Genomic DNA, 20,451 nt, shown 5'->3' on the forward strand with positions numbered 1-20,451 from the left:
CAACTTGCAGAGAGAGCTGACTTGCAATCCAACGGTTTGAGCTAGACAGAAATCCATATCACAGAAGTGAAAGTCAGCTTGCCAATCCTTTATCCTGTTGTATGGCCTGAAATAGCCTCCTTTGCACTGAAACTGCCCTGATCCCATTGACTTTTTCTCAGATTTCTTCCCAGAGATGCTTGCTGCAATGATTTTTAAGGTGTAGCACTAGAAGGGCTCTACTAAACTAAGCAATTTGCACCTAAAGAACAACAAGTTCAATATCTCAAAGTAGCACTACATCTTTTATCTCCCAATTCAAAAGCATCCCTGGGACTTTATTGTGTTGTTCAAAACTCAGGACGAGTAGCAAATTAGCATTATCTTTCACATTGTAGAACTCTCTCACGTTCATATCTCTTACATAGAATGTACAGCATAGTGGCAAGGTCTACCACTCAGGTGAGATCATGCTGATCTGTATTCTAGCTCCATCTATCTGCCTTGGCTTCATATTTCTTATATCCTTGACCTTACCTAAAAATTTATCAATCTCCGATTTTAAAATGATTTAATTGAATTAGCACGAACTGCATTTTGAGAGAGTTCCACACTTCTGTCCCTTTTGCATGAAGAAGTGTTTCGTAACATCTCTAGTATGGCCTGGCTCTGGTTTGAAGATAATGTCCCCTTATCCTAGACAGCCCAACAATGGAAAAAAGTTTCTATGTGCCCTAATAATTCTTTTCAAAACCCTTAAAATTCTCAATATTTTTCCTTAAATGTTCATCTACTTCTCGCTTCATTTTTTCTAATGGATTTTTCTTCCACTGCTGTTTCTAGCAGGGCATTTCCTGTCCTAAATCTTCGCACAAAAATGAATTTTTTTTTCTGAACTTCTTCCTTCACTCTTTTAGTAATGCTAAATTTGTGCCTGCTGGCTACTGACTTGGAAAGGAGACCCAGCTCAGTGGTAACATTCCCACCTTTTGAGTCAAATGCATATGAGTTTGAGTCCCACTCTACACATCCCCGGCCAGTGGATAGAATTCTCATCTTTGAATACTGGGTTGCCATCCAGCCGGGTATTTGCTTCAGATGAGGGTGGAGTGGCGGTACTCTAACCCCCATCACATCTAGCTGCTCTCCTGCCACCCCCAATGTCAGGCTAACAACCTGTCTTTTGTTAACAGAAACAACCCAGAGTATGATCTCCTTAATGTAAAAGCTGTGGAAGATCTGGGTTACCTCATGACTTGCAAGGCACAGAAGAGAAGATGCAGTTAGTGAAATAATTAGATTTTAAAAATTTAATAGTGAGCAGAGGATCACCAGACAAAAATGTTAATCATTTGCTATAATCAATATCAAAAATGGGTTTTTATGCAGAAGGTTACCTTGCATTCCTGCTTATGTGCACTTAGCTATAGCGAAGCCTTTATCTTTCAGTAGAAACTGAAATGAAAGCTTCACTCATGACTTGGCTGCTCACTGCAGTTCATGCATGTGCCACCCACACATGTTGGCTACTGCTGCAGTGTAGACTCTGGTAAATGTGAATCTGATTTAACAGTATATTTATAGAACAATGGATTAATGGCCCACCTGTTTATAACATGAATTTCTTGGATGAGTTTACCTACATAAATGTGCTACCGGAAGGATATATGGAAGTATTCAATCAACATTCGGCGTTTTGCCAACCTGTTAGGCAGTGAGCAAGGTAACCTGCCAATTCTTCAGTGCGTGGGCTTCTAAATCCAACCTGCACCTTGAGTTCTAAATTAAAGCCAGTCACATCAAACGGTCCAGGAAAATCATGCTCTGGTTTTGGGGAATCTTTGCATGGTACACACTTAAAAGCTATTTTTAATAACTGTTGATGTTTGTCCCTAAAATTGGATTTGTTTTAGCTTATGAGCCCACTTTTTAATTGTGTGTATTTCTATTAAGGTTTAAAAAAACTTTTTTCCACTTTTTTTCATACAAAAATGTTATTTCAAATGTTTGTCTTCCTATGTTACAATGGTAATTATACTTCAAAAGCATTTCATTGGTTGTGAAGGACTTTGGGATATACTGAGGGACTGAAAGGCACAAAATAAATACAAGCTTTTAACTCTTAGGAGAGCCTTTCTGAAGAACTGACTATGGAGATTGATATGCCAGTTAACAAATTAATAAGCTTCTAGGGTAGAATCTTGCTGGCTCCACAAATTCTGAGTTTATCCAGTTGTTATCTGAGTCATACAGAACAAGAATGTCCCAGATTCGGTCCATGGTCCTTGAGTTGACTGATCTCAGTTAATTGGTGTTAGCACTCTTGTTTTAGGGAAGGGAATATAGTCCAGTGTCCCCAGTCCTGGCTATAATCTTGTGCAGTTTCTGGCACTTCATGTGACTTGTAGCTATTGAAATACAGCACTCTGCCTCTAAGAAGAGAACATAGTATTTTGTTTTCAAAAAACGAAACTGTCTTGTTGTAGTGTTGAAATGGTTTAAATGTTGTAAAACCTCCCCTACCCTCAAAACACGAATCAAGTTACCTACTTAATTATAGCTATTTTTGGTACTGGTTTTTCACGTTACAGGTCACTCATTACTTATTTCCACATTTTATTTAACTGTGATATTGAGCGCAAAATCTGAAATGATACAGTGGTATCCTGTTGTATACAAATTAGTTGCATGTAGCTAACAAAATTGGGATTAGGAAACAGACCACATGTTTGAATTGTAGTTGCAAATTTGTTTGCATGAGAATTACATAGTATTTACAGCATAGAAACTCAGCTCGTGGGGGAGCTGACGGCATAGTGATAATGACACTAATCCAGAGGCCCAGACTAATGCTCCAGGGGCAGGGGTTCAAATCCCACCATGGTAGCTGGTGGAATTTGAATTCAATTAATAAATCTGGAATTAAAAGCTCACCTAATGGCAACCACGAAACTATTGTCGATTGTCGTAAAAACCCATCTGGCTCACCAATGTCCTTTCAGAAAGGAAATCTGTCCTTAGCTGGCCTGGCCTACATGTGACTGCAGACCTACAGCAGCGTGGTTGACTCTTCAATGCCCTCTGAAATGGAGTAGCAAGCCACTCAGTTGTATCATATTGCTACAAAATCTAAAAGGAATGAAATTGGATGGACCACCTGGCAGCAACCTAAGCATTAGAAACGACAATGCCCTATCCACCCTGCAAAGCCCTCCTTATTAATATCTGGGGGCTTGTACCAAAATTTGCAACAGCCTGACTTAGAGATTACCTTATGAACAAGGCCCCAGACACAACCATTGCCATCACTGGGTATGTCCTGTCCCACTGACAGGACAGACCAGCCAGAGGTGGTGGCACAGCAGTATACAGTTAGGAATGAGTTGCCCTGGGAGCCCTCAACACAGGCTCTGGACCCCTTGAAGTCTCATGGCATCAGGTCAAACATGGGCAAGGAAACCTCCTCCTGGTTACCATCTACTGTCCCCCATCAGCTGATGGATCTGTGCTCCTCCTTTTTGAACACAACTTGGAGGAAGCACTGAGGGTGGCAGATGCACAGAATGTACTCTGGGTGGAGTCTTCAATGTCCATCATCAAGAGTGGCTCAGAGCACTACTGACCGATATACTAAAGGGCATAGCTGCTCGACTGGGTCGTTGGCAGGTGGCGAGGGTACCAACAAGAGGGAAAAACTTAGTTGACCTCGTCCTCGCCAATCTACCTATCTACAGATTGATACAGTCCACCAATCTACAGATGCATCTGTCCATGACCGTATTGGTAGGAGTGACCAGCAAAGACTCCTTGTGGAGACAAAGTGCCGCCTTCACATTGTGGATGCCCTCCATCGTGTTGTGTGGCACTGCCACTGTGCTGGATGGGATACATTTCTAACAGATCTAGCAAATCAAAACTGGGCAGCCATGAGGTGCTGTGGGCCATCAGCAGCAGAATTGTACTCACCATAATCTGCAACCTCATGGCCCAGCATATCCCCCACTCTACCATTACCATCAAGCTGGGGGAGCAATCCTGGTTCAATGAAGAATGCAGGAGGGCATGCTAGGATCAGCACCAGGCAGACCTAATAATGAGGTGGCAACCTGATGAAGCTAGAATACAGGACTACTTGCATGTCAAACAGCAGGTGCAACATGCGATAGAGCTAAGCAATTCCACAACCATTGGACCAGATCTAAACACTGCAGTCCTGCCACACCCAGTTGTCAACGGAAGAGGAGGCTTCACAAATATCCCCATCCTTAATGATGGGGGAGCCCAGCATGTCAGTGCCAAAACTCAAGGCTGAAGCATTTGCATCCATCTTTAGCCAGAAGTGCCGAGTGGACGATCCATCTCTGCCTCCTCGGGTGGCCCCCAGAATTACAACTGCCAGCCTTCAGCTAATTTGATTCATCCCACATGACATCAAGAAACTGCTGAAGGCACTGGATACTGCAAAGGCTATGGCCCCCGACAGTATCCTGGCAATAGTACTCAAGACTTGTGCTCCAGAACTAGCTGCGTCCCTAGCCTTGCTGTTCCAGTATAACTACAACACTGGCATCTGTCCGGCAGTGTGGAAAATTGCCCAGGTATGTCCTGGCCACAAAAGGCAGGACTATTCCAACCCAGGCAATTACCGCCCCATCAGTCTACTCTGGATCATCAGTAAAGGGATGGAAAGTGTGATCAACAGTGCTATCAAATGGCACTTACTCAACAATAATCTGCTCACTAACGCTTTGGGTTCCGCCAGGGCCAATCGGTTCCTAACCTCATTACCGCCTTGGTCCAAACATGGACTAAAGAGCTGAACGAGAGGTTAGGTGAGAGTGACAACTCTTGACATCAAAGCAGCATTTGACCCTCTGTGGTACCAAGCAGCTCTAGCAATACTGGAGCCAATGGGAATCGAGGTAGGCCGGGGGGGGTGGAGGGGACTCTCCACTGGTTGGAGTCATACCTAGCACAAAGGAAGATGGTTGTGTTTGTTGGATGTTAATCATCTCGGTCCTGGGACATTGCTGCAGGAGTTCCCCAGGGTAGTGCTTTAGGCCCAACCATCTTCAGCTGCTTCATCAATAACCTTCCCTCCATCATAAGGTCAGAAGTGGAGATGTTTGCTGCTGATTGCACAATGTTCATCAATTGCTACTCCACAGATACTGAAGCAGTCAGTGTCTGTATGCAGCAAAACCTGGACGATATCCAGGCTTGGGCTGATAAGTGGCAAGTAACATTTGCAGTACATAAGTGCCAGCCAACGACCATCTCCAGTGAGAGAGAATCTAACCATTTCTCCTTGACATTCAATGGTATTACCATCGCTGAATACCTCCCTATCAACATCCTGGGGGTTACTATTGACCAGAAACTGAACCCGGCAACCATATAAATACTGTGGCTACAAGAGCAGGACAGATGCTGCAGAGAGTAACTCACCTCTTGACTCCCCAAAGCCTATCCACCATCTACAAGGCTTAAGTCAGGAATGTGATGGAATACACTCCATTTGCCTGGATGAGTGCAGTTCCAACAGCACTCGAGAAGCTTGACACCATCGGGGACAAAGCAGCCCATTTGACATTCACACCCTCCACCACTGATGCACAGTAGCAGCAGTGTGTACCATCTACAAGATGCATTGCAGCAACGCACCAAGGCTCCTTTGATAGCACCTTCCAAACCTACGACCTCTACCACCTAGAAGGACAAGGGCAGCAGACACATGGGAACGTTATCAACTGCAAGTTCCCCTCCAAGCCACAGAGGATCCTAACTTGTTCCTTCGCTGTTGCTGGGTCAAAATCCTGGAACTCGCTTCCTAACAGCACAATGGGCATACCTACACCATATGGACTGCAACGGTTCAAGAAGGCAGCTCACCATCACCTTCTCAAGGGCAATTGAAGTTGCAATAAATGCTGGCCAAGCCAGCGATGCCCACATCCCATAAATGAATAAAAAAGTAGGCCCTGCAGCCCAGCAGGTGTTTCTGCTCCACATGAGAATTCTCCCACCCGTCTTCATCTAATCTCTTATATATCCTGTTGTTATTTTCTTATTTGTTTTTATCTAGCTTCCTTTTACAAGCCTCTATATTAGTTGCCTTAATTATGCCTTGTGGTAGTGAGTTCCACATTCTTACCACTATAGGAAAAGATGTTTCTTCTGAATTCCCCATTGTAGTATTCAGTTGTTTCTTAACTGATTTATGGGGTGTTTGCCTCCGTCGCTCAAGCTGGAAGTTTAGTCCCTTATTCTTTGTGTGAAAAAGCTCTTCCTATTATAATTTCTAAATTTGCCCTTTTACTGGTTTGAATCCAAATCCCTTAATTCTATTTTCACACTTTAATTTTAATATGTTCCTGGTTAACTTTTTCTATGCAGTTAATAATATTATACACCTCTTAGCTCACTTTGTGAAATTTTCCTTTCTAGGCTAAAAACCCACATTCCTCCAGTCTTTAGTGATAACTCAGACTTCTGACATCAGGGAACAGCTTCATGACTCTTCTCTGCAATACCTCCCATACTTGAATGTAGAACCATACAGCACAGACGAATGGCTATTTGACTAATTGTGCCTGCACTGGCTCTTTAAAATAGTTATGCAATTTGACTCATACCACTGTTTTCCCCATAGCCCTACAGTAATTTTCTCCTTCAAGTATTCATTCAATTTCCTTTCAGAAGTTACAGATGAGTCTGTTCCCAACACCATTTCAAGCAGTGCATTCCAGATCACAACAAGTCCATACATTAAAAAAATCCTCCTCCTCCTTTTGCTAATTATCTTATATCAGTCTCCTCTGGCTACCAAACCTCCTGCAATGAAAATAGTTCCTCCTTATTTACCCACATCAAAACCCGTCATAATTTTGAACATGTCTCGAGTACCCCCCTTCAACCTCTGCTCAAAGAACAATCCCAGCTGTCTCATGGCCAGTTTTGTATGCATGCTGTCACTACCCCTTTAGTCATGTGGACTTGAATTTTGCTAAGGAGTCCATTATGTAAAACTTCAAGATACACCACTCAGATTTTTTGACTGGCAGTACTGGTTGCAGTTTTCAAGATGCAGTTTGATGGTCGGCATGTTCTCATCGATTGATAATTTACTAGGTTGTCATAAAACTAGTATTGGAATAGAAAAATGTTTCAGGATGTAAAGCAAAGTGAGTGTTTAAAATGTTAATTGCAACAGTAATCTTGGTGTGGATTGTGCTTGGGTACTTTCTTTCCTGTTTCCCTCACCCCTGGTTTTGTCCCTTTGACATCCCTCATCTGAATGGGTCAGTGCTGAGGAATGAACCACATAGAAAAACTAGAGTAGTGATAATAGAGGACTTTACACTATTACTATTCTAGTTTATAGTAAAGGGCAGAGAGGGGGAAGAGTTTTTCTAGTGTGTTCAGGATAATTTTCTTGATTAGTACGATCCCAGCCCAACAAGGAGGGCTGCATTGCTGGATCTGGTTCTGGTGGGAAAGATTTTAGAAACAATAATCTGAAGCAAAGTTAACAGTCACTTGGGACAAATGTGAATTAATTAAGGAAAGCCAGCATGGATTTGTTAAAGGTTAATTTAACTGATTGATTGAGTTGTTAAGGTAATGTAGTTGATGTGGCGGATGGTAAAATGCCACATAATAGACTTCCATCAAAACTGTAGCCCATAGAATAAAAGGGGCAGCAGTAGCATGGAAATGGAAGTTGGCTGAGTGACAGAAAACAAAGTAATGGTGAACAGTTGGTTTCAGGATTGGAGAAAGGTTTAGAGTGAAGTTCCCCAGAGGTCAGTACAGAATTGGGTGTACAGGGCATGATTTCAAAACTTGCAGATGACACAAAACTTGGAAGTGTTGTGAACTGTGAGGAGGATAGTGATAGAACAGTGATAGTAAGGACTGGTGGAACATAGCACATGGACTAATGTGCTTCACAAATCAGCAGCTGCATATGAATTGTATGAGAGCTGGACATGGTACTCCTCCTCTAAGGCTACCTCTGCAATGCTATTTGGATATTATGTATAAACTAAGATATGCATTAACTCGTGAACCGTAATACAAAAGCAAAATACCGCAGGTGCTGGAAATCAAATAAGAACAAAAAATGGCTGGAAAAGCTCAGCGGGTCAGGCAGTATCTGTGGAGAGAAACTGAGCTAACGTTTCAAGTCGATGACCTTTCATCAGAACATGATGAAACTCATGAATCAGCCTATGCACACTTGCCAGTCATCATTCATTCATACTTGGGTCTATCCGAGGGAGATTCCCAATTTAATCATTTGCTTTGGGTTGTGTCCACTAGAAACCAAGTTAATGCTACTTGAACAGCAGCTCACCACCACCTCCTCAAGGGCAGTTAGGAATGGGTAATAAATGCTGGCCTCACCAGCGATGCCCACATCCCTTGAATTTTTTTTTATTCGTTTATGGGTGTGGCCATAATGCTAGGCCAGCATTTATTACCCATCCCTAGTTGCCCTAGTTCAGAGGGCACTTAAGAGTCAACCACATTGCTGTGGGTCTGGAGTCACGTGTAGACCAGACCAGGTAAGGACGGCAGATTTCCTTCCCTAAGGGGCATTAGTGAACCAGATGGGTTTTTACAACAATCGACAATGGTTTCATGGTCACCATCAGACTTTTAACTAATTCAAATTCCGCCATCTGCCACGGCGGGATTCGAACCTGGGGCCCCAGAACATTATCCTGGGTTTCTGGAATACTAGTCCAGCGACTATGCCACCGCCTCCCCTAAAAAAAAAATGACACATATGGCCATTTACAAAAGAGAACATTGGTCCCACTATTCTAAGCTGGATTCCGAAGTGAGAGGACAGTTTGCTCGTCCGATTGTGCCATTGAGTTCCTAAGTCTGCAGTTCTAAGGATGACATTTTTATCTGGAGATAAACTTGTACTGCTATATTGAATGTTCTGTTGCATCTGTATTTTTTTTCATGACGTCTGTTACATTATGTGAATAACAACATGGTTTTGTTCTTGTGATTTTTAGTGGACCTCCAACATATAACAGCCGTACTACTGCTCCATTTGGTTATACAACTAATGGTAAGTGTATCCTGCAGTTTTGCCTAGTCAGCATTTTGAGTTATTGGAGAAAAAAATGCTTATCACTATTTAACGAACATTATGTTCAGAGATTTTTCTTATGGAAATTAAAGTGAATGCAAGTGTGAAGACCTCCTATATCACCTTTTCAGTTTTTAATGCATTTTTGTTTAATTTCAGTAGGGCTGCTGACATGGAAGAGCTATTGAATCTGATTGATTCAAACTTTTGATACTATACATTTTTGTTGACTATACCTTTTATTAATAATTAATTAAGATCCTGCCTGGTGTGAAATATAAAATAAGAAATTAGAGCTGTTTCATCAGACAAAGGAGAAAGGAGCAATTTAAAGGAAGTGGACAAAGGAGATTAAGGAGCAATTTAAGGGGAGTGGACAAAGTCGATAGAAACTGGCTTTTTGCTTTGGTTGAGGGATCTAAAACAAGGGAGATATGGATATAAGATTAAGTGGAAGAGATTTAGGGCACAGAGCAGGAGAAACATTTTTACACAAAGTACCAAAATTAGTGGTTGAAGCAGAGAGTATATCAACATTTCAAAATATATTAGATAAGTGGCTGAATAGGTTAGTGAAGGGGTTTGGGAACAGCAGGTACATGGGATTAGGACTACCACTAATTTGGGGAATAAACACTGGGAAGGACAGGTTGGGTTGAGTGACCTGTTTCTATGCTGTAATTGTAAGGAACATACTAGTTTGATTAGTTGGTATCAAAAGTCCTTTCAAACCAGTATGCAAATTATGTCATCACATGATTTAAATTAAATATGCTTTAAACATTTCCATTGGAAGTGAAATGGAATTACTTCCTTCCCTCTGACTTAAAGATCTGTATGCATTTAATCATTGAGAAATGTATATACATTTTTTAGGTTATATACAATGTCTTGTTTAATGATTGTTACTATGCATGTGTATCTTTAAAATTGTTCTCTGGATCTGGGTGCTAATGGTGAGGCTGCATTTATTGCCTTTTCCTATTTATTATTTGCCTGAGAATGTGGTGAGTAGTTCAGTTGACATTTTTTACAGTTAAGTGACTTTCTAGGCTACTTCAGAGGCCACTAGCAGTCAATTAAGTTGGCCTGGTATAATGTGTGTGTATATATGTGTACTTATATATATTTTGCACACACACACAGCCTCGCCCCCCACCTATTTACAATCTATATTAATGACTTAGAAACATTACTCTCTGCCTCTTCATCTAAGTTTGCTGGTGATATCAAACTAGGTAGAAAGAGAAGTTGCAAAGAGATATAAATAGGTTAGGTAAGTGGGCAACAAGATGGCAGATGGAGTGTAATACAGGAAAGTACAAAGTTATTTTCACTTTGGTCATAGGAATAAAAAGTAGAATATATTTTAAAAGGTGAGAAACTTGTAAGTGTTGATGTTCAAAGAGACTTGGGTGTGCTAGTACAAGGAATGGAGAAAGTTAGAATGCAGGTGCAGCAAGCAGTTAGGAAGGCAAATTACATATTGGCTTTTATTGCAAGGGGATTGGATTACAAGAATAAATAAGTCTTGCTACAGCTGTGCAGTTTTGGTGAGATTGCACCTGGAGTACTCTGTACAGTTTTGGTCTCCACATTTAAGAAAGGATATACTTGCATTGGAGATAGTACAGTGAAGGTTCACTAAATTGGTCCCTAGGTTAAGGGAGGCTGAGTAAATTGGGTTTATATTCTCTGGAGTTTAGAGGAATGAGAGGCGATCTAATTGAAATCTGCAGAATTCTGAAGGGGCTTGTTAGGGTGGATGTTAAGAGATTGTTTCCATTGGTTGGGGAATCTAAAAACAGGGGCACAGTCTCAGGATAAGCGGCCAATCATTTAGAACTGACATGAGGTGAAATTACTTCACTCAAAATTTTGTGAATCTTTGGAATTCTCTACCCCAGAGGGTTGTGGATGCCCCATCGTTGAATACATTTAAGGCTGGGATAAATAAATTTTTGGTGTCTAAGAGATATGGGGAGCAGGCGAGGAAATGGAGTTGAAGCCCAAGAGCAGCCAAGATCGTATGGAATGGTGGAGCAGGCTTGATAGACCGTGTGGTCCACTCCTGCTCCTATTTCTTATGTTACGCACGCACGCACATACGTGCACGCACACAGTTTCCTTGCCCTAAAAAATATTAGTGTACAAATGGACCTTTACAAACATTTTTTTTTTATTTTGGTGCTACCCCACATATTATCAGGTTTGTTTGCCCAGACTTTGCAGGCAGTAGCAAATGAATAGTGCTAGCTGTTTGTTGCACTTGCCCTCACTGAAAGTTATAGTAATTAGAAATCCAAAATAGTGTTCCACTCTCCATAGGTAACTTTGAACATATGGGAACAGGACAAGCAATGGGGTCTCTCCTTTACTGAGACATGAGAGTCTAAAGCAAGAAGTGTCAGTTGGAGTATTTAATTCAATGCCAAGTTACAAACAGAAAGCAGGAAAAATGGACAAAATATGGAATTAAGAAAGTAAAACCTTTTTTTTGAGGAGTTGTGAGAATGTGGAATTTGCCACCACAGGGAGTATAGATGTTTTTAAGGGAAGCTAGGCAAACATAAAGGAGAAGGGATTAGAGGATTGCGATGATGGATTTAGCTGAGGAAAGATAACAGGAAGTTTTTAAATGGAGCTTAAACGTCAACATGGACTGATTGGGCCAAATGGCCTTTTTCTGTGCTGTTTATCCTTGTGCCAGAGAGGTTGCTTGGAAGTTATTATGACTTACCAGGCCAATAAAAATTCACTTTGACAGGAATTGGCAAGCTCTAACATTTTCTGCCATGTTTAGTGCTGATAACAGCACTATTATTTTTACTGCAAACACTAGGCTAATGAATTTGAACTCAGCTTTTAGTTATTACTTTAGTCAATATGCTTCCATATTGCTTGATTGAGAATGGAAGATAGCAACGATTGTACTATATTTCTTATTTCACATTTCTGTCTTTCAGATTATGGTAATCTGACATATCCCAATATCCCAGTTTCCTCTTCCTGGAGTACCTTAATTGACAACAACAACAAACAATCATCTCAGCAACAGCAACCGCACTGGGATTATTACCCTCGGAGAGAGAGGGAAAGGGAGCGTGATCGTGAACGAGAGCGCACAAGAGAGAGAGAACGAGATCGGGACAGAGACCGGGACCATGAGCGAGAGCGCGAACGCAGTCCTAGTTCAAGTGTTTATAATGGGTGAGTTACTAAAAATCATTTGTGATATTTATTGTACTTAGTATCTGTAGTGCAACTATTTACCATGTATCATTCACCTAAAGTATACTAATCAATTATCTTTCAACTTCTGAGTCTGTTAATTTGAGAGGAGTCTGCTTTTTCGCAATTTATTATGATTTTTGTGTTCATTTGTGCTGAATTCTATTTTAATTTACGTGAGCTTGTGAAATGAGTAGTATGACATTGCCCTTGTATCTTTAATGGATTGACTGCTGAACATCAGGCCTGACCGTATGGCTTGTAGTGATTGAGCTGCTGACTGGTAACAAAGGGAAGGTTAGTGATGCTCTATCCTCCCAATTAGGCCAGAGCATCCAGCGTAGTAGTATTTTTTAATGTTTCAGTTATGTCTCTATTGGTTTCCGATAACTAGATTTGGAGTGCAAAATTCAATCACTTGTTAAAGAGACATGATACTTAATTTACAAAATAGATGCATGGGTGGCAAAATAACTAGCTTAAAATAGCACCAGAGCTATTATTGAAGATTTGAGAAAACTATAGATTTCACTGAGATAGTCCATCAACGACATATTCCCGGCATACTTCATTGACATCTCAGACTGGCGGATGCAGTTGCTTTTGGTTGCACCATTGTACTTTGCTGCTCATGGATGATGGTCTGGTAGATTTTTGTTAAATAAGAATATCAAATGATAATGAGCAATGGCAAAGTAAATAGAGTTGGGGTGCATATCAGCTATGATCTAATAGAATTGTAGAACAGGTTTGAGCAATTGAATGACTTACATTTTCCTGATGGAGAGGATGTGTGAGCAACTCCTGTGGGGAATGAAGGAAGAAAGTTAAAGGAAAATAGTTAGATTCAAAGATGAATTAATGATGTGCTTTTACAGGATGATGACTGCTCTTCTCAAAAGCAATTGGGGATGGGAAATACACGAATGGTCTTGTCAGAGATGCCCACATGAATGAATGAATTTTTAAAAATGAGCTTTGTATAAGTAGTTTCATTAACATTTCATCTCTGTGCAATTTGTAAATAACCTTTTTGTTCCTGGAGGTAAGAGATTCATTTAAAAAATTTATGGATGCAGTTGGATAAATGAGGGGGCATTTATGGTATGTACAAAATATTACATAGGTGTAGACATATTGTCACAAAAGGTTATATTTATACTATGGTGACAATGTGCCTGCCCTAGGTAGTTAAATGGTAAAGCAATATATGAATCTTTTGTTTAACACGCAGGAGTATGTCGACCCATTCATTGCTGGGTATTAAATTCACATGTACATTTGTATTAACATTTCAAAATTGCAAGTTAATCCTTTAGACTGTGAAGCATCCTTAAAGTAAAATAAACTTTCATTTATATAGTGCCTTTCACAACCACAAGATGTCCCAAAACACTTGACAGCCTATGAGTATTTTTAAAAGTGTAGTGTCTGTTATAATGTGCAAATTTACATGTGGCATGCTCAGCCTGGAATTTGTGTTCCAAGTCCCTGGAGTGAGCACCCTAAAATTGAAGAGAACTAGTAAATACCTAGAATTCCACTCTTGCTAAGTATATAGGAACAGGAAGTAGTAGGTCATTCAATCCCTCAAGCCTGTTCTTCTGCCATGTCATTAGACCATAGCTGATGTACCTTAACTCTGTTTACTCTGACTTTGCTCATTTTTCAATGCTCATTGTCTTATACTCTTGCCTAACAAAAATCTATCAATCCGCCTTTAAAATTTCAGTTGACTTAGTATCCATAACCTTTTGTGGAAAGAGAGTTCGAGATTTCCAATACTGTTTGTGTGGAGAAGTGCTTCTTGATTTCATTCCTAATGACCTGGCCCAAATTTGAAGATCATTGCTCCTTGTTCTAGGGTCTGTGACCAGAGAAAATAGTTTCTCTATCTATCCTATTGAATTATTTTAACAATGTGTGTTTCTCGATTCTAATAATGAATTGGTTTCAAATACCCACACTGGGATATTCTCCAAATAATACAAAATAAACCATGCTATGTCATAGAATGCAAAACTTCAATAATTTTACAAAACCTAAAATATTTTAAAATTATTATCTAAAGAACTAAGTATTTCATTTTTTTTCAGCCATTTAAAAAAGGGAATACAAATGTGTTGCTATTAATGAGGAGGTGGTGTGGCCAGGTCTGCAGTAATGCAGCATTAGTTTTGCTTCTCTGCTTAACCGAGGATCTCATTAAAATGGGGTATTCTAACCAGCAACCAGTGTTGGGACAATTTCCAAGCAGTGACAGAGGAGTTGGAGAAATGTACAGCCCTATGACTTGAAGCCTGCAGCCATCTGCTGTAACAGGCTTTCAGTCCATCACCAGAATTGTTATTGTGGTATGTATATAAAGGCTTCAGCATTCGGCTCTATAAATGTTCACAGATTATGAAAACTCATTTTGATTACCAACTTGTTTACTCTATTGTCTCCCTATATTTTCCATTTAGGCTTTTAAATTCTGTTCATTTTGTTTTTCACAGTTTTGTATTTGTAATTGGGGAATCTAAGAGCAACACACTATCATTATATCATTTCCTGTATCAGGAACTTGAAGAATATGCAGAGATTTCTTAGGGAATCTGACCTGGTTTAGGTTCAATATAAGCCTGTACACGTCTGCACTGTTTCATTTGAATGGTTACACCCCATTAGATCTGTTTTATGTTTGTACAAATAAAACAAGTAATAGGGTGTGAGGCATTTTGTACTTTTTATTGTAGAAGCGTGAAGATTGCTGCAGTTTGTGTGTGTGTGTGTATGTGTCTATGCGTGTGTTACAAATTATACTGTGAAGGCATAATGAACTAGAGCACATAGGACATCTGTTTGTCGGGCAACTTCCAGGGGCCAGGAGGAGGGCTGGTCACTGATAGCTGGCCAAAATGAGTCTTAATGACTACCAGCCCAAGAAAAGTCTCTGTGCTGATGCCAAAATTATTCTAAATGGGGGAGGAGGGCTCAATTTGGATGAAGTTGAATTATTTACCATCTGTGCCAGAGCTGCTGCCACATGTCTTGGGGAAGAAATGTAAGAGGCCCTTAATTCATAAAAGCTGGGTTTGAAATAAGAGAAAAGGTGGAAAAGAGCTCCAGATGTCAGGTAAAATAGAAAGATTAATATAGAAATGTCAGGATATCGTCTCCTTTTACTGAAGTGAGCACACTAAGAAGAGGAAAACGGGATTCAAGGTATTTTAAGGATAATAAATGAGATTCACAATATAAACTTGAGGCTCTGCAGTTTTTTGGCAGGTGTAGCAAATCTTGAGGAGCTGATCAAGTTTGTTTCTGCCTTAAAATGACTGCTGTAATGCCTCAAAGGTGCATTTTGCAACCTTTGATTTTCAATGATCAATGTTTGGATTGTGGTTGGATTTTTTTTTCCAAAATGTAACCTTTAGAAACCTGAAGAATGCTCACAAAACAGCCCAACAAAAGTAATTAATGGCAAGATGGTAATTTTTCATATGGTAGAGTCTGAAAGGGCTGAATTTTCCCAGCTCCAGAATGGCATGCTTAATAGCAATGTGCCCAGAAAGATAAGGGGTGCTGTGCCAGGACAGTTTCTTGACCCATCCCCGCTGCCAGGGAACTTTCCTAGAGGCAGGCTGGGAAGTGAATCACTGCCTGCTCCAAGGAGGCAGGCAGCCAATTTGCATTGCTAAAGATCCAATTAGGGACAATCTTACAGCTTTGCCAGCAGAGGGGCCCCCTGCCGTGTGCAGAGGCTGCCAGCTCAATGCTGACAGCCTCCCTGTGGTAGGCCGGATGGGGCCTTTCAGAGCCAGAGGCTCTGTGCCTCAAAGAGGGGACTGTAAAGAAGGGATTCCCCATCATCCCACTTGAGTTACCAGTCTATATCCTGTTTTGTTTTTAGTGTTGCGTAACTGAATGAGGCCTCATGGGCCCTGACTTAACTCTGAGCACTCACCTCACATGGTGGGGTTGCCAAGGCTTCAGAGCTGCAGGTCTTCTGAAAAAGTTCAGTAGTATTGGGATCCAGCCTGATGTGGCCAATTAGGAGGCCACTTTGGGGAGAAATTGCTTTGTCGGTCTCGCTCCTGGCAAGTATGGTACTGGACCCCCCGTTTGGTCCCGATGGTGAGGTCCTGAAGTCCATGACAAAATCCAGCCCGAAGCGTGATTAAATTATGTAAATCAAAAACGGAGCAGTCTACCCAAGGGGCTTAGAATTCCAGAAATATAGAAGAGATGCTTCACATATAAACGTCTCTTAGTCAGACCCCTATCTGGTGTCCTTTGTTGGTTTTGGGCACTGAGTCTGAGGAAAGAAGTATTGGTTTTGGAGTGGGTAGAGTGCAAATCTGCCTAAATAATACCAGGGCTTAAGAGGGTTAAATTTTGAGGACAGATTGCATAAAGTTGTATTCTCTTGAGTTTAAAAGATTGAGAGGAGATCTAATCATGGTGCTTGAATTAATAAAGGGTTTCAAGAGGGTAGCTACAGAGAAACTTATTTCCTCAGGTGGAACAAAGGGGCATAACCTTAAAATTAGAACTAGCCATTTAGGAGTGAAATCAGAAAGTATTTTTCTCTTAAAGAGGAGCAGAAATGTGGAACTCGCTCATCCAAAAGGCTGTGGCTGCTGGGTGAAATTGAATTTTTGAAAGCAGGGACAGATAGATTTTTGTTCAGTAAGAGTGTCAAAAGATATGGAACCAGGATGGATGCAATGAAGTTGAGGTACAGATCAATCATGATCAAATTGAATGAATGGTTTGACAAACTAGAGAGGGCCGAATGACATGCTTGAACTTACACTATATTTACCCAAAAATCTAAAGCATCAACAACATTGTTTCCCTTTTAAAGTGGCATAATGCTGCTATATGAATTGGACATGAATGGTTTCTAACAGCAATTTCTAAGAGTGCTAGAGAGGCACGCCATAATGCCATTTCAGAAGTTCAATTTTGTACTTTGATCATGATTGATCTGTACCTAAACTTCATTGCACCCACCTTGGTTCCATATCTCTTGATACTCTTGTTGAACAAAAATCTATCTGTCCCAGTTTTATAAAATTAGATTAACTCCTGTTTTACAGGTTTGAAGGGTAGGAAGCTAGAAAATGTAGGCTTGATGTTGCATGCTGCAAGTGAGAATTGCTGATCTTGTAACAAAATTGGAATCAGGTACAGAGCCTGATTCTGGGCAAATTGGCAGCCAGTGAATGCAGCTGGGACTGACACTGATGAGAGACAAACAAAGAAAGAGTGTGTCCCTGTAGGTGAGGTGGCATCTAGTCTGTTAAGTGCCTCTGTCAACTGAGGTGGGGGGGCTCTAGAGAAAGAAATTACCTCTAAACTGGAGATGGAAGTTAGGGGTTGATAAACCCAAATGCTGTTTTTTCATATTTAAACTAACATTCATGAAGTAACAAAGTATTTAAAATGAACTAGAACATCTATTCATTGTAAAAGTTTAACATTTTCTGTGACTCACTGCACACCACAGACCCTTCTAAAAATGCCTGCATCCGTGAATGCAGGGGTATAGTGACAACATTTGGATTGAGTGTGTACAGTTTAAAAATTGCTGCCTATAAGCAGTGGAAGTGTGACTGGGGGAAGTGTAGTGGTCCTAACTGAGATGTACGCTTTGCATAACCTCATCCCAGATGCATGGCATTATTGTGACTAATTCATAGCACTGAGCTGCAAATGGTCTGTTTGCAAGCTGTGAAGACTACAAACTTAGTTGTTTTTTGGAGCGATTAATTCAGAGCCCACATTGAGCTGATGTCGGAACAGATGCATTCATCGAGGATATTTCAAACATTCCCAGGAACTTTGACTTCACTTTGACCTATTAAGATTTTGGACTTTGTTGCTTTGGGCATGCATCCTGCTCATTTCACATTGTTGGATTTTTGAGATTGTAGCAGGGTAGAATGGGGTATAGGGAGAGAGGTAGGTGGGAAAGTAGTTTTGAAATTAAAGTAGAAGACTTCATTTAGGCATTTATGTCTTATTTTTGAGGCACTGTAAGCTTCAAAATTTGCTACACTCTTTTTAACATTACAGTGTTTAGTCTTTTTGCTACCATGTAGTCCCTGCTCATGTCGCTCTTAGTGCTTTCAGTTAATGGATTACCACATAAGCAGCCGCAATTCCCCCTTCAACGAGCAATTCTTTCAAAATTATGTCACACAATCCAGGAATAGTCAGGGATAGAATCAGCTTTGCACGTATAATAATTTGTATGATATTCATGAAGGCTTGATGCACAAGGCAAACTTCATATTGCACAGTTTACAACAAAAATTAGTCTCCCAACTGTGACTTTCTGTAACGTTCAACACTGATAACTGAAATGCTGATTTGCAGCAAATGAAGAGGCACTGACTAGTAGACCTTCGCAGTACCAGAGAAGAGCCATATTAGACTTGAAACGTTAACTCTGTTTCTCTCTCCACAGTTACTGCAAGACCTGCTGAGTTTTTCCAGCACTTTGTTTTTATTTCAGATCTCCAGCATCTGCAGTATTTTGCTTTCACCTTCACAGTATCTTGATTTTCTAGCAGGGAGCACCAGTGAGCGCTTTCTACTTTAAGTATTTCACAAAATATCACATTTATCATTTTTTTAAAAATGCCTGTAGCCTACTATGCGTTCAGTATAATTGATTCTAAGATGATGGTGAAAAACTTTCTAGTTACTTAAATTTTTTCACCCACATTATTTTAATATGTTAGTTGATTGGGAGTATAATCTCTGCTGCTCATCAGCAACAACAACTTATATATGCCTTTAACATAATGAAATATCCCAAGGCACTTTACAGAAGCATTATCAAACAAGTATGATACTGAATCACATTGAGATATTAGGGTAGATGACCAAATGCTTGGTCAAAGAGAGGTTTTAAGGAGTGTCTTAAAGGAGAAAAGTGAGGTAGCAAGGCAGGGAGGTGTAGGGAGGGTTTTCCAGAGCTTGGGGCCTAGGCATCTGAAGACATGACCACCAATGGTGGTGCGATTAAAATTGAGGATGTACAAGAGGCCAGAAATTAAGGAGCAGATATCTTGGAGGGTTGTGGAGTTGGAGGAGATTAGAAATAGGAAGAGGGATTTGGAGAGATTGAAAAACAAGGATGAGAATTTTAAAATCAAGACATTGGTTGATCGGGATCCAGCATAGGCCAGCGAGCACAGGGGTGATAGAGGAACAGGACGTGCTGCGAGTTAAGACATGGGCAGCAGAGCTTTGGATGACCTCAAGTTTAAGGAGGGTAGAATTTGGGAGGCCAGCCAGGAATGCATTGAAATAGAAGTAATGAAGGCATGAATGAGGATTTCAGCAGCTGATGAGCTGAGACATGGGTATCACATCATCGCAGCATTGTAATCTGACCAAAGACTCTGTTTTATTGTACCATATCTGATCTACTTCTGCTGTAGCCTTCTTGCTGTAAATGGTCATTCTGTGGTCTTAAAATTTGGTACAACTTTTTTTTATATTCATTCATGGGATGTGGGCTTCGCTGGCTGGGCCAGCATTTATTGCCCATCCCTAGTTGCCCTTGAGAAGGCGGTAGTCAGCTGCCTTCTTGAACCGCAGCAGTCCATTTGGTGTAGGTACACCCACAGTGCTGTTAGGGAGGGAGTTCCAGGATTTTGACCCAGCAACAGTGAGGGAACAGTGGTATAGTTCCAAGTTAGGATCCTGTGTGGCTTGGAGGGGGACTTGCAGTTGATGATGTTCCCATGTGTGCTGTTAGGAAGGGAGTTTGAGGATTTTGACCTAGCGACAGTGAAGGAATGGCGCTATATTTCCAAGTCAGGATGGTGAGTGACTTGGAGGGGAACTTTCAGGTGGTGGTGTTCCCATCTATCTGTTGCCCTTGTCCTTCTAGGTGGCAGTGGCCATGGGTTTGGAAGATGCTGTCTAAGCAGCCTTGGTGCATTCCTGCAGTGCATCTTGTAGATGGTACACACTGCTGCTACTGTGAGTCGGTGGTGGAAGGAATGAATGTTTGTGGATGTGGTGCCTATCAAGTAGACTGCTTTGTCTTGGATGGTGTCCAGCTTCTTCAGTGTTGTGGGAGCTGCACTCATCCAGACAAGTGGGGAGTATTCCATCACATT

General features: G+C 40.9%; 1 protein-coding gene across 7 annotated transcripts in view; it reads left to right on the forward strand.

Annotated features, from left to right (window-relative positions):
* Positions 1-20,451, forward strand: part of fip1l1a (FIP1 like 1a (S. cerevisiae)) — a 97,819-nt gene that overhangs the window by 66,907 nt on the left and 10,461 nt on the right. For all 7 annotated transcript variants that reach the window (XM_078547868.1, XM_078547882.1, XM_078547876.1 and 4 more), the window contains exons 13-14: positions 9,015-9,070; positions 12,058-12,301. In XM_078547868.1, the coding sequence (XP_078403994.1) occupies positions 9,015-9,070; positions 12,058-12,301 (300 nt within the window). The remainder of the gene's footprint in view (positions 1-9,014; positions 9,071-12,057; positions 12,302-20,451) is intronic.

Source organism: Cetorhinus maximus, chromosome 1 (genome assembly GCF_964194155.1).
Source record: "Cetorhinus maximus chromosome 1, sCetMax3.hap1.1, whole genome shotgun sequence".
Taxonomy (NCBI): Eukaryota; Metazoa; Chordata; class Chondrichthyes; order Lamniformes; family Cetorhinidae; genus Cetorhinus; species Cetorhinus maximus.